Source organism: Larus michahellis, chromosome 9 (assembly GCF_964199755.1).
Source record: "Larus michahellis chromosome 9, bLarMic1.1, whole genome shotgun sequence".
Taxonomy (NCBI): domain Eukaryota; kingdom Metazoa; phylum Chordata; class Aves; order Charadriiformes; family Laridae; genus Larus; species Larus michahellis.
In genome coordinates this window covers 125085-139629 of record NC_133904.1, presented here as the reverse complement: position 1 = coordinate 139629, position 14545 = coordinate 125085, and the positions used below count along the sequence as shown (strand labels likewise).

Genomic DNA, 14545 nt, shown 5'->3' with positions numbered 1-14545 from the left:
TTGCAGTATTTAGTCCCCTGCTTCCAAAGTAAGTTTTTCTTGATGCGTGTCTTTTCCCCGATCATTTCCTAGCTCAGTCACCTTCTGACTGTGTTAGTCTGTAAATACCATATCCAAACTTCCAACAGCCTTTCTCCAGCTTTTTAGCTTTTTTCATGGTCACAGGTTTTTTAACTTTGCATCGGGCACATGTGGTTGTAGTGCACTGGAGATGCCAGGCCTTACCCATGCTGTCTGTTAATGCCTCTTTCTGAGTGAGCAGAGAGGACTTCTTCCTCCAATGACACCTAACTTTCTTGGGAGCTTCGGCTACTGTGAGAATACCAGCCCCTCGAGGGGAAGGCTGGCTTCCTGGCAGCCTTTATGTTCAAACTGGGGAACCTGATCGACACCCCGGTGACAGACTGGAGGGCTCTCTTCTGCTGGTCATCCAAATGGACTTACAGCAAGACAGTCTGTTACCACAAGGCTAGGAAATCTGAGTAACGTGCAAGTTCCTGCCAGATACTGCTTTGCACTGAAATAGAATGCTGTGCCACTCCAGTCCCGTTGTGCTTGCGCAGACATTGACGATATTCCACATAATTGCATGACAAGATGGTTTTATTTTGGTTCAGAAGAATAGTCACTAGTAGCATTCTAAATACTCTTGAATGAAGACTACATTTGGAGCTGGCCTCCTAGTTAAGTTTCTCCTTAGTTTTAGTTCTAGCCCACTTTTCTGCCCTAGTCAAAGTACACATCTCCTCCTGCTGGCAAAGCTCCTGCTTCTGTCTTCATGTGCATAATTTTAGCACACAAAATCTAAGTTTTATAGAGAAAGCACATGACATCACTAGTGGCTCCGTTACCTGTACAGATATGCTAGAACAGTGCATTGCATGAGAAGAGACTCTTAAAATATAGTCCTTCTTCCCTCCCCCTTTACTTCAAACTGCTGGTGCAGTCCTTTCATTTACCTAGAGGTATTTGATTAGCAGACATTGTGTACTGCACAAGTGGAACTTCAGAATACAGCCAGCACTTCATTCGTAGTCAAGAACAACAGACCACTTCCTTCGTACTCCACCCTGCAAAGGACTATAATCCAGCTGAAGAGTCAAGACATCACAATTCTTGTTGCTTTTTCACTTTCCATAGAGGCACAGACTGCCTCCCTAGAAAGATTCGTAAGTACATGCAGGGCTGCAGAAAGCATGTGTTTACTAGTTCATAAAAAATGGAGTAGCTTTCTGCAATCAGTGGGCAGCTTCACACAAGCGGCACTTCTTGCCAATTCCTTCTGAAACAGTGGTTCACCAGGCAAGAGACAGCTGCAACGAAAGATTCAGTTCAGTGCAAAGTCTCCAAGAGCACCAGTCTCCGCTGCTTGATGCGCTGTTGGTCGCAGCCTGAAGAAAAGGTCTTGGTGCTTAAACCCCAAAACTGCAAGAGAAGGGTACAATATTAACTATGTGTTGAAAGGAACTCCCTTTATTAACCCCCATCAGTATTTTTCAGGCAGCATGAGCCAGCAGCTAGTTCAACTTCATACCAAAACAAACTTGAAGGGGACAAAGCATATGAAAACCAAAAGTTAATTCATGGTTCGTTACTTTTCTGTTTGCTTCTAATTATTTTGGCTTACACAATCAATAAAAATGACTTATGATCATTTAGATCACTTCATACTTCACGTAACCCGGGATAATGCTACAGCCAACCCTGAAGATATTCCTACCTGCCCAAGGTTCCTCCAGCCTGGGTGTAGTATTTGTTATAATCCAAGCGTAGCAGCAGTTGAGCTAAGTCAGAGTTTATCTGATGGTTGCGAACACTTGAGAGAATCTTGAAGAGGAGTGATGACTGACGACTGAATCCCTACAAATTAGAAGAAGTCAGTCCTGGGCACTCTCAAGAGAGAAAGCAAGCAAGCAAGCCTTTCATCTCTGTTCCTGCCTAAACAATCCTTTAACAGCCTGAACAGAAGAATCACCGCAAGAGAAGTGATGCTTGTGATCCAGTATAAGGTAAGCCGTCAGCCACAAGAATTATTAGGCGTCAGGTATCCAAAGGGAGGGGCAGAGGTACAGGCTGAGAGCTATCTGCTTTCCATTCCAATAGGGTAATTCCTGAATATCTGCTCGCGTTCCTCCTCTCTGTGCACACAGAATTTTTGACACAGGAACAGTTGATAAATTAAGATCATTGCAAGCACTCATATAGAAGGCCTCAGCTTAAACTCACTCCTGTTCTACAGCTGTTAAAGCCAAGATGACTGCTTGGGCAAATGTTTGCACGGGAGAATAGGTCCATATAAACACAGATTCACCTTCACCAAAATGCTGAGTTGTGCAGCTCCCCGTTCATCTAATGGACCCAGATTCTGACTGACCAGAGAACAAAAACTATGACAAAGATCCAGAATTTCATTTAAGCAGTGGAAAACCTGCATGGGATAAAAAGTACAAGACAGTAGTTTAGACAGAGCTCAAACCGAGAGAAAGCTGTTCCTAGTACCTGAAAAGTTGCAACATCTTGAATATGAAAGCTGCAGATACCATATTTTTCAATCAGCAAGGAAGATGTTAAAGCACCTGTAGCATTTTTGTAAGTTTTCTATGGAAAAAGGACTTGAATGTTTTGCTTTATCTTTCCACTCACCCCAATCTTTTGCAGACATCATCGGGGAAACTGCAGTTTCAGGATTGAGAAGGAAGAATAAAGAACAGCAAAAGCTGTGGTTCTAGGCCTTGGTTTCACTGTTCATAAAACTTGGAATTTCTTCTGTATTAGCTGATCAAGGTAACTTACGTCCAAGAGTGTTAAGAAAGCCCAAACGCCTCACAGACATAACTACTGGGTCACTTAAAAGTTCCAGACAGGACAATTTGTATTCTGCCACCTTTATGTTGTAGCCGCATAGCCCGAGCGAAACAGACAAGATCTGCGGTATGGCTGTGTTTCATTGATACCAACCTTCTGTGGGAATAATCTTGTGAGGCTACGTGTTTAATAAAAATACCAGCAACACCGTAACATGTTTTTTGTACAAAAACAACAATTAAAAACACCCTTAAAGTCCACTCAGGAACACCTCAACTATTTTTATCCTCTAAAGTGTATGAGAGGGAATTTTTCCTAATCTAATGCATTTCAGCATGAGTCCCTCAGGAGTACAGTTCCCAGCACTATGCTAATTAGTAATTCTTTAATAAAATTCCCTAACATAGCAATGAAGTTCAAGTTAATCAGGTTGACTGAACATTGGAATAATCTTGATTTAGAAGTGCCTGGAATTCAGCATCCACACTCACCAACTGTAAAGTAAGTGATCTTAATGCAATCACCTGTTCTAGTTTATACTTGCTTTATTCCTAGAATTGTAGTCTGCTCTGCAGAGATGGTCTGTCTTATCTGTTCAAAAAGGTGTGTTTCTTAGGGTAGTTGGAGAATTGGTAGGAAAAGGTGGAAACAAGACATACTTACAGGTTTTAGGAGGATGAAAGACTGAGCCAACAGATTACTCAAGAAATGATCATGAGCCAATCGTATACTCTCAAAATCTCGTGTGGCATTTATCTGCTGCAGAAGCTGTGAGAACTGAGATTCCAGTACATCCACCTGATGGATGTGTAAAGAAATCTCAATTAGTATCTTAAGGAATGGGAGTACTTCAGACCAGACAGAAGTTTTGTGTAAGAAACCTAATTTCCTTATTGCTACTCTTACCGTAGAGGCTGATGATCGCCTTCTCTCTGCCTCCTCAAGGGGGAATTACATACAACAGTAGTACGTAATGAGGGGGGAGGAACAACAATTTTTGATGCCTAAGTATTATCTAAGTAGAAAAGGAAACGGTCACGTTCTTTAAGATTAACTATTGAAAAAGTATATAGCTAGCATGTAAACAAAAGTATTTGATTGTGGTCATCTCTGAATTTTACACTGGGAGATACTATCTGGAGTCTCAGGGCAGCGGCTGCAGTGCAGAAGCTCAGCCAGATTACTCTGGAGAATTCAGAAAGCCAGACCCTCAATTCAGCTGTTATGGCTATTAACAAAATGATGTGTAATTCTCACAATATCATTTTACTAGTAACCCGTGTTTACATTTGAGAAGTCTCTTTTTTACTTCAAATGGTGAGGGTATGGCTTCTCTCAACTCTTAAAAGAAAAACAAAAAAAACAACAAAACACCCCCCCCCGCCCCCCAAAAAAAAAAACAAAAAAAACAACCAAACAAACCCCAACCAAACCCCACACTCTGAAAACAACTTGTCACTTAAAGAGGCAAGAGAAGCAGCCAGGATAGTATCTTAACGATGCTACTTCAGAGGCAACTGTGGCTTTTCACTAACGCTTAGTAGCACTGGAGAGCCAAAACTCCTGTATTTCCAGTAACACTCACTGATTCACAAGTCCAGAAGCTTTATGATTGTAGTGCTAGGTCTGGGAACATGGAGAAAGTTCCAGACTTGTTTCAAAGGAAATCCTGATTTCCTTAAAGTACAAAGAATCTGAACCCTGAAAGATGGGACTTCTGTGCTCCCTCCATGAATTTCTGCCAGTTCGTCTTTAACTGATATGGTTTACCTTTCTCTGTAATCCTGACCTGCAGATAATACTGAAGATTGTCCACAAGGAAAGCCATGTGATCCCTCAGGCGCCACTTGATGGCATCAGTTCTGTTGGATTTCAGGTGTTTGCGCTGCATCTGGAGAGCCCAGCAGTGCTGTAGCTCAGCCTGGACTCGTCGCACGCTCAGCAGGTATTTGAACACAACATTGTACCTACAGTCAAAAAATATAAAGTTGTTTAAGATTAAAATCTTCCTTGGGTGCAGGTAGTGGACAACATAACAATGCAAGACTGGAAAAAGAAACAGGAGGTGGCTGCCTGCCAACAGACAGGGTAGGTCAGGTGATGGCCCATCTCAGAGAAACAGATTTCTGCCTGTATTGCTTACGATACAAGGTTAATTTCACCATAAGAGGCAAGAGCTGACAATGTTTTGTCGAAGTAGCACTGCTCATAAAGTAGTGCAGATCTGTCATCATCTGGCAGGTCTTACTGTCCTTACAGCAAGTACCAACAAGTACCCTCCATAAGAGTAAGTGGAAAGAGTAATTTCAAGGTTCAAGGAGCACACTAAAGTACTATAGCTCTACCTTTCTCTCCACTGAGAGGAAAAAAACCCATTAGTGAGTGCCTGAGATCAGGGAACCTACAGGTGAATATACAGAGACCATACTTACTTCTCCAGAACAGCGGGAGTAAAGAGAATGTGCAGTGGCCATTGAACTTTGTAAGAAAGGCCCAGCGCTGCCCATCCAGATGCGGGGGCTTCACGTGGAGATAACTCCCGGGAAGGCCCTTCACGAGTCTGAGAAATATCTGAAACCAAATGAGGTGCTGAATTAAGGTGTCTTCTCAGTCAAGACGAGCATGGCAAGGAAGAAAAGGGGAAAGAACAGGATAAGAAGAGCCAAAACAGGCTAGGCCATCACATAGGGCTGCAAAGGGAACAAAGTTAATATTTCTTTAACTTCAGAAAAGGGTATGGAATAAGACTCGAACACAAGGTCAGCATCTCCCCTCTTAACTCACTACTAAAAATGCAAGTAGATACCTTTATGTTCCTTTCCATGATACTCAATGGTTAAGTGAAGCAGAGGAAGAAGGTTGTCATCATCTAACAGTACCTTATGAGCAGACTGCTGAAATGCAACGTTGACATCTGACGAGAGAGCACAGAGAGCAGCACAAGATGATGCATCTAGTGCAAACTGCACCCATTAATTACTTACGTTTGGCCATAAAAGACAACACTGACATGTTATTTTCATTTAATTCCAGTTTCAAATATGGAAAGAGACCTGCCACCTGAAAGTTTCTGCGATGTTATTTTTACCCACTCTGTGAGTCGTTCTAACTGACAAGTGCTGATCTTTCAAAACTAATGACAACATCTAAAAGGTAAGACAGAGCCCTGCGGTACTGGATGTGGACGTGGCTAACCATTTTCCTGCTATACCACAGCGAGGGCAGTTTGGTAAGTGAATGAGTAACACTCACCATGTTCAGTTACAGCCGTAGGTGGTGTTTTTAACATGTGCTGTGCAGTGTCAATGAAAGCCTGAAACAGCTCACCTCTTCCCAAAAGGTAAAAGTCTTTTATAATCTGTGGAGATAATTTTTTTGTATGTAAGCACATCAAAAACTGAGCAGAAATTTCAAGCATCCTAGCTGGTAGCATCCATTTTTATTATTGCTTGGACAACCTCTGCCATTTCAAAACACCGCTGGAGAGCTATGAATTTCATCCAGTGCCCAAGAAGTCTATGGTGGCTTTGCTTCAAGATGCAAACCACAAAACCACATACACATACCCCTCTAACTCTGTCTCTGACCAAGTTCTATCACTCAGTGCTCATTCTTGAGACCTGGAAAATGAAAACAGCTTTACCTAAAAGAAGGAAGCGCGGAATCTGATACAGTGAAGCATTTAATGGGCAACAGCCACGAAGAAAGGAAGAAATTGAATTAAGCTGCCTTAGCAAAAACGAGTTATCAGTTACATTACCTTCAGTTGTCCTATTAAATCTGATTCCTCCACCATGAGTTTCCAAAGATGCTAGTGAGGAAACAAAAAAGAAACCTTCTCTCAGATTTATCTAAACCCATTCAGTGAGAACAGCAGCTGTTTTAAAATACTTGTTATGTATGCAAAAAAAGCACCTATATAAAATGCTATATAAAGCACAAGAGAACACACCAAGATTCCTGCATTTAGGCAGCCCACGCTCCTAGTTACAACATTCTTGATGTACACCAGCAAAAAACTGCCCAAGAAACGTGAAGACCCATGACAAAGATTAAACAAACTCTCAGGAAATCAGTTCCACTGAAGCTTTTATCTCACTTCTCTAACCTCCCCATCTTCTCAGGTTTCTCCCCCGCCCCAAATTAAAAAAAGATTAAAAACTGCCAGAGCAAAGAATTTGTCCAGTGAGACACCATCCAGTATGCTGAAAGTGTGATGAAAAGTTCTGAAGTTGTTGAAGTGAAGTAAAAAAAATAATTAAAAGAATTCCCTTCTTCCCCCCATGAAAGTGAATAGTATTTGTTAATGTCCTTTTGTCACCAGAAGTTGGGGTAACATGAAGCTCTAAGCCCTGTAAGAACATGAAAGCCACCTGCAGTGTTCACATGCTTGTTCAATCACCGATTCTAAAGATCACACTTCTTCTCCCAGTCATTCACTGAAGTGAGGAGCCCCTCAGCCCGTATAGTAGTCATCCTGCCCAGGATCCTGACCTCGGCAACAGTGCTCCGTATCCAGTCAACCACTGATTCAAAGTCCACCAAACTAAAGAGCGGTTGCTGTTTGAGTCGATGTAGCTCTGCTGCAAAAGTGTCCTCCTGGTTTTTTAGGATGGAGCCTGTGAAGCAATGAGAAAAGCGTTTTGGACGATAAAAAGGAATGCCATTTGGAGAAGCGCAGACCCCTTCCAGCATAGCAGGGCAGAACGGCACGGCTGTCCAGGCAGCACCGTCTCACGTCTGGCGAGAAACGTGAAGTTGAGGAGGCCTCAAAGTACAAGTACGAAGGTACCAGATTACTGTTGCAAGTACAGTTACAGTACAGACGCGTGACATGGCAGTGCTGTAGTATCAGTAAAACACAAAATATCTTCTACATAAATGACTGCCACCAACGGCCCTTTTCCCAGGACTGAGCTAGATCTTCGTACCCACAACTTTTCTACCACATTAATTGGTTGGTTTGGCTCTCCATCTACCCCCACCCCTTTCAAATCTATCCTACTGCTTGAACTTGGGGATTTATTTACTTATTTGTTTGTTTTTTTACCAACTAAGCTAGAAGACCAATTTCTTTTCACCTCCTTTCTTTTCACTTCTCCTAAGGCAAAAAAACACTCCAGCTGAATTGGTCCTTTGTTCTCTGCAATGTCGCTCAAGTCATTTGAGTACTTTTGCATAGACAAGCTCAAGATAAGAACACTGGGACCGCTGCTCTGTCCAGAGACAACCATCCCTATGTTCTGAAGAATATCAGCCAATAGTCAGCGACTGTTGAGGAACTCGTTAATACAGCATTTTGGAAGATACTTGTCAGTGACTCGTAACTGAGCAAAGGCTGCAAGAAAGATGTTCCTTACCTTTTCTGGTCAGGTTAACGTTTTGATTCTCAAACATCTGTACAGATTCTCCCACAAAGAGGATTTTCTCAGCAACCCGCACAGGAATGTACGAAGGCAGCATTTCTACTCGCAGAGAAAACTGTTTTAGAGATGGAGCTAACATGTTCTCCTCCTCAATCAAACGCTGCCACAGACCACAGGGAAAAGAAATCAAGCAAAAAAAAGTGTGAGTAAGCCAGATAGAAAAGGCGTATAAAGGGGGAAGGGACGTGTGGGAGGGGGAATCCAAGTACATTGGAAGTAAGCAGAAAGGTAGCAAACGCGATTTGCATCGTTTAAGTAAGCCTACAAACTCCTTTATACTTCCGGGACACAAGCAGAGCTCCCGAGAGAAGATGTTGCTTTCATCAGAGAGGGGAGCAGAAGTGGGAAGAGGAGAAGTTAAATCTTTGTGGAATAGCGGCAAATTGGTTCTCCAAAAGATAATGTTACATCAGCAAAAGGGATTTTTATTGCCACTGCATTACATTATTTTTTTTTGCAGCCATAACAATATTAATTAGTATTACCAAATATAATCCTCCCCTATACCCACTGCTATGTTTTAACGCTGCTAGAACACTTGTGATACGGGCAAAATATAAACACTTCCACTAGTAACCCAAGAGGTGAAAGATCTGAAGGCTTGCTAGCATGAATTAGGCAATTTTCTCAGTTCCTGTGAAAGGTGTTTAAAACAATACAGTAAGTTATTAACTTTTTTCTGAGTGTATTAATAAAGAACTCCAAGTATAGAGGCAAGATTTTCCTTCAGGGAAGCAATACTGGTTATTTTATTCAGCTTTCTTGTTACTGGAGAATTAGGTTCATTAGGCCATAATCCAAAAAACACTGTGCTAACAGATTTTTGAGAAGATTTGCCATCTACAGAATTCTTCTTTTAATAGGACAATTCAGTACGAGTTTGTATACGGACGTGAATTGATGTTGGCAATTCTTTTCTTAAGGTTCTTCTGACACTTTTACATGAGGAAATACCCAAGTATTTTATCAGTCTGTCCTATCAACTCAGGATTTCTTATTTTACTCTCTGACTGATGAATTGCCAACACTGTTAGTCAATACTGAAGAAGAGTTAACACCGTTCTCGGTGTTATTTTCTCAATGCCTACATTTTCCAGCATGGATGTAGCAAACTCACCAATTTTCACATTCTTCCTATATCCAATATAGGGAAATAATAGATTTTTTTCACTAACTGCCTTTTAAAGTTTTCCCTTGGTTTTGCCTGTGTGTAGCCTGTCCTCAGCAGGGACTGTTTGTACAGGGCACTTAGTAAGAAACGCAGGGTGTTTCGTGGGTGAATCTTCTGTGTCTTCACAGCCAAGCTGCATGCAGCACACCAACACCATGGGTGTCCACGAAATGTTTTCTCACAGTGGAGTGTGAATTTACAGAGTGGCAGTTGCTCCTCACTGGTCCCTGATGCAGGCACTAATCAGCTGCACAAAGCGCAGGTTACTCCATTGAGAAAGCTGCTTTGCACGAGGGCACTCCAACGGTGTGCTGTCTACACAAGGAGTTACCACATTTCACCAGTATAGTGGCAGGTCGCTCCCTTGCTTAACTTAGCGCCTTTGACATGTTCTTAGCAGCCTCTTGACTGATATAGCACATTTTTCCCCAGTAATGTCAGTAGTGTTACCCTGATAGTTAACATTTGCACAACAAACAGTTGTGCAAGAAAGGAAAGGCCATCCTGCCTGGTCTCAATCCGTGTCCGCTTTAGCATAGCTTGCACTGAAGCGGAAGACAATATATTTCTTCTTTCATTCCCTAAGGATTCCCGAAGGATGCCAAGCTGTGACTTGCAGTCTTACCAGGTCCTGCAGTTCTCGTAGCTGTTTTCCTGTAAGCCCCCCAATTCCTAGGTCATCGTCATCTTCTTCAGGTTGGCTAGGGACGTTTCCAGAAGAGGGGCCCTGTTTGATAAAGAACTCTTCGTGTTGGTCTAGCAGCAATCCATGCAGCATCCAGGCAGAGAGCTGCTTATACATGACTCCATGACACACTGCCAGAATCCTGAGGTGAAGAGAAACAGACAGTGAGGCCTTCGCACGCAGTAATCAAAACCTCATTGTACATCATTCTGGAAAGTCCAGTTAGTAAGCCAGGCAATATGGCAAGTGCTAAACAGCTAATGTGGAATTTATTTTTTTTTTTAAACAGAGAAAGGTGGATGGACCGACCACTTGCAAAACAAAACGAAGAGATCTGCTAGTATACAGAAGTATAAGTAAGTTTGCAGTGGCTTCCCAGTCCTGCTGTTTCTACTCAATTACCATATCAGCATGAACACAATTTATCTTTTAAGTGGTCTGACTTTCTCCCTAAGGATGTACAAACCTAGCAACTCTCACTCAGTCACATTTATCCTTTTGAAGGATCAAAAAACAGTAACAGGTCTATCATACGCAAAACAGTTCACGTAGACCTCGAAAGAAGGAAAAAATGTAGGGTCTGAACTTTCCTCAGCCTTAAGTCCTGCCATAAGCCTACTTTAGATAAATAATGGGGACTGTGGTAGTTTTCCTTGCATGCTACTCCTGCTTTTCCATCACGCAAGCCTGTTTTGCATGTACTGTTCACGCAACTAAGATAAACGCTTTGACACTAACTCCAGCTACTACAGGAGAATGAAATAATAGCTTTACTCTATCTACATACTTTTCAAGAGCACTGCGAACAGGAGGCAGCCCCCCACAGCTATGTTTGTGGACTGTCTCCAATATCTGACATCCATGAATCTGCAGAAAGAAAACACAGTTAGACTAGGTCCGTTATTGGGATCTGTACTGAACTTTTCAGACACTTAAACATTACACTTTCGGCTAACAAGAAAATACCTTAACGAGCTGCACAAGTCTTACAGAAAGAAAGATGTAATGTACTCCATGTAGTGAAGAAAGAGACCTTGTACGTGTGACTACACCCAAGCTTCTCTCCAAAATTTCCCTTAATGAGAAGTAAGCACCTCTGAATTCTGAAACATTAGCTTCTGCCTTTTTTTTTTTTTCAGGTGATGGTGGGAGAAGACAGACTCAGAGACGAAGAAACTCCAACCAGCAGCATCTCGTACTATGAAATGTATTGTGATTATAAAATGCAAGTCATCAAAGATCACACTGATAATGAAAAAGTCAAATCCAGTGTAAATGGATTTGCAAAATAGTTATTCAATACTTACAGTAGTACTAGGAAAAGGGCACCCATTACTGAAACCACATTCTTTCCTAGTATTAAAGGTCCGGGATGGGGGCAGAAAGAACTTTATCACCTAAAGAGGAAACTTGTTAAGAGAAACTAGATACAATTTTACTGTACCTTCTGAGTCTTGATCTGTTCCACCATGACCATCACAGAGGGGAAGAGTAACTGAAACTGCAGAACAAAACATTGAATGTGGTTGCTATGCAAGGGAGAGAGAAAAACTACACTTGAATACGTGTGGACAGCTGATGACTACGATAATTTAATGAAACTATCATCTGGCTTTGCCCACAAATTAGAAACATGACCTACAAATCTCTAGGAAGAATATCCTCCCTCCGCTGGGCCAAGATGCATGAAGTTGTTATATTGCAGCTGCTGTTCAGGCTGAACACAGGCAGCGAGGAATATGCGGGGGTCAAGGTGAACAACCTAAGCTTTGTGTCAAAGTGCAAGCAATCCCCTGAGCGTGATTAAGGGACTACAAATGTAGAGGTGTTAAAAAGAAATGGCATGGCGTGACAGACTAACCCTTATTTATCCCACACACTTTCTTATTAGACTCAAGGAGCGATAAGAGTAACTAAAGAGCCCTACCTGTTTATTAATATGACATACCTGGTCCAAGGAATAATTAACATGTGAGATAGAAAGATGTGGGTCAGCCAGAAACTGTAAGAGCAACAAACCAATTAATGAAAATTAAAATAAGATATGGATAAGTAAAAAAGCACGTTTGACTCTATATTCCAAACCTTTAGTTCCCACAGCTTTTTCCCACACACACACATATTGGGGGGGGCTGTGTCCCATTTTAGGCTATAACAACCCCTGGATGGTGACAGTACCCAAGGTATGACAGCTGCTAATCTAGCAGAGATTTATCAAAACCTTCACAACTGAAAACAGAAGTGACAATTGTCTGAGACAGCACTGGACTCCGAGGCAGAGGGGACACTTACTGAATTAAAGGTAGAGGGGACTTAATACTTATTAGAATGAAGAGTCGTTTACAATGGCACCTCACAGGAATAATTTGGAAGACATCTGTTATGGTTTGAGAAAACCCATAACAATTCGTTGCTGTTTAAACAATCATTCTATCACCCGATGACCCCTCCCCACCCGGAAAGGGGTATTGGGGAACACAATGAAACATGAGGGTTGAAATATAAATAGATTTAATAGGATAAGACTAAATAATTAACAATAATAATAAAGAACCAGCATTGATACTAATCCCAATACTAATATAAGATATACAAGAATTACACTCAGCCAATTATATCAGCAGGAAGCCGTGCACTCCCAGCAGTGACAGCAAACGTGGGACACCGCAAGTGCTGCGGCTTTGGGAGGAAGGGAAGGGCTCAGGGGTCCAGCACTGGGGCAAAGAGTTCTCTGGATCACCACCATCAAGGGAGAGAGAAACTATGCAGCAAACTTTCTAATTTCTGTTGAGGGCGATGTTCATGGTATGAAATAATCCCATTGGCCAGCCTGGGTCAAATGCCCGGGTCTCGCTCCTCCTCATCCCTGCACCGGGCAAGGCTCAAAAACACTGAGACGCTGAATCCGACATAGCCTACCTGGCTACAAAGTAAATATTTTCACGAATTCAGACACTACAGTCTTCCAAAAGTAGAGTTCTCCCCAGCATTAGAAGAGAAGTTAGTCCTGTATTGCTCAACCCAGGACAACAACCCTGATGTGAAAAGGGAAATACCATGCCTCCTCTTTAGCTACTACCACTTAGCCTATTAATTGCAGAAATGACAACCTTCCACAGCCTGTCAGCAGCAGGACACCCCTTTGTTCCAAAGTCTCTCTCCTTTACCTCTTGTTCTAGGTCAAGTAGTGCCTGTCGATATGGCTGCAGCACTGAATCAAGACCCGTGCAGAAGGCTCGCAAATAAATGCCATGTAATCCACTCTGGTTTTGCTGAGATGGATGATGGTCCTGAAACCAAACAATAAAATCTACATCAGCTCCCTAAGCGCAGGTCTAGAGTAACGGACTTTCTGTGCAGTGTTACACCAGCAGCCAGTGGTCCAAACATGCGGAAATGCACCCTGGCCCACCAGAAAGTGCCCAGAAAAAAACAGGAGTTTGCCAGAAGGAGAGTTACTGGAGCAGAGTTACATTTAGCTCTTGGGCAGGCATGTGCAAGTGCCGGGCACCGCTGCCGACTTCAGCGCCGCTTTGCGCTCACGCACGGCTCGTCACCCAGCAGGACGCCGCCCGCAGCGCGGGGCGAGCGGCCCGCACAGCTCGCAGGCCCCGGCCGGTCCGCGGCGACCGCGGTCGCTACGGGGCGCTTCCCGGGAGCGAGGTTTTACACGCGCGGGGGCGGCGGGGCCCCACCTGCTGCTGCTGCACGTGCCCCGTGTACTGCTCCACGAACTCGGCGAAGCGGATGTAGTCGGTGCCGAGGCGGCAGAGCCGGTTCAGGACGCTGGTCTCGCTGGGGTGCAGGAACGGCAGCTCCTGAGAGACCTGGGGAGGGGGGAGGAGGGAAGAGCGGTGAGGCCGGGGCGGGGCGGGGCCGGCCGGGGGCCGTGCCGGTCCGGTCCGGTCCGTACCTGCAGGCCGCCGCGCTTGCTCCATGTGAAGGCCGCTCCCGGGTACCCGCTCAGCGCCAGCAGCAGCTCGTGGATCATCCTGCCGCGCGACGCCGCGCGGGCTGCTGGGAGCGCGCGAAGGCCGCCGGGAAGGGCGGGCCCGGGCGGCGGCGGGGCCGGTGGTGCCGTGAGCGGGGGGCGGTCCTCACCGGGCACGGAGAGTAGCGGAACCGACCGAGCGGACCCGGCCGGCCCGCCTCCGCCTCCGCCTCCGCCTCGCGAGAGGCGCCCCGGCCGCGGGAGTTGGGTTGGGCACCGCGGGTGGTTGCCATGGGAGGTGCCGGCCCGGAAGGGCCCTTCCAGGGCAGCAGCAAATCGGCAGCTTTCTAGGTTGATTTTTGGTTTTGGTGTTCCTCACCAGAATTCTTTACCGGCTCCTCATGTTGTTTGCCAGTGTTTTATCAATGCCACTTTTACCTTTCTTCACTTCTTGTACATTGCTTTCCTTTACTTTCTTTCCTAACCCAGACAGCTTTTAAACCAAAACTGCCCACTTTCAAAATTGT

At 44.0% G+C, this 14545-nt stretch overlaps 1 protein-coding gene and 1 long non-coding RNA gene across 2 annotated transcripts; one reads left to right on the top strand and one right to left on the bottom strand.

Moving 5' to 3' along the window:
• Positions 1–585: 585 nt before the first annotated feature.
• Positions 586–14255, bottom strand: TUBGCP4 (tubulin gamma complex component 4). The gene is made up of 18 exons (XM_074600059.1): positions 14001–14255; positions 13783–13914; positions 13255–13377; positions 12036–12089; positions 11532–11588; positions 10875–10954; positions 10028–10229; positions 8166–8331; positions 7300–7424; positions 6566–6616; positions 6058–6163; positions 5612–5719; positions 5238–5376; positions 4595–4772; positions 3469–3603; positions 2312–2428; positions 1721–1860; positions 586–1425 (listed from the first exon to the last, which is right to left on the bottom strand). The coding sequence occupies exons 1-18, from the start codon at positions 14076–14078 to the stop codon at positions 1413–1415; spliced, it is 2004 nt and encodes a 667-aa protein (XP_074456160.1). The 5' UTR covers positions 14079–14255; the 3' UTR covers positions 586–1412.
• LOC141748283 (uncharacterized) lies at positions 8244–12141 on the top strand. The gene is made up of 3 exons (XR_012588958.1): positions 8244–8373; positions 10377–10443; positions 11227–12141. It is a non-coding gene; the product is annotated as an uncharacterized LOC141748283 (long non-coding RNA).
• Positions 14256–14545: the final 290 nt, after the last annotated feature.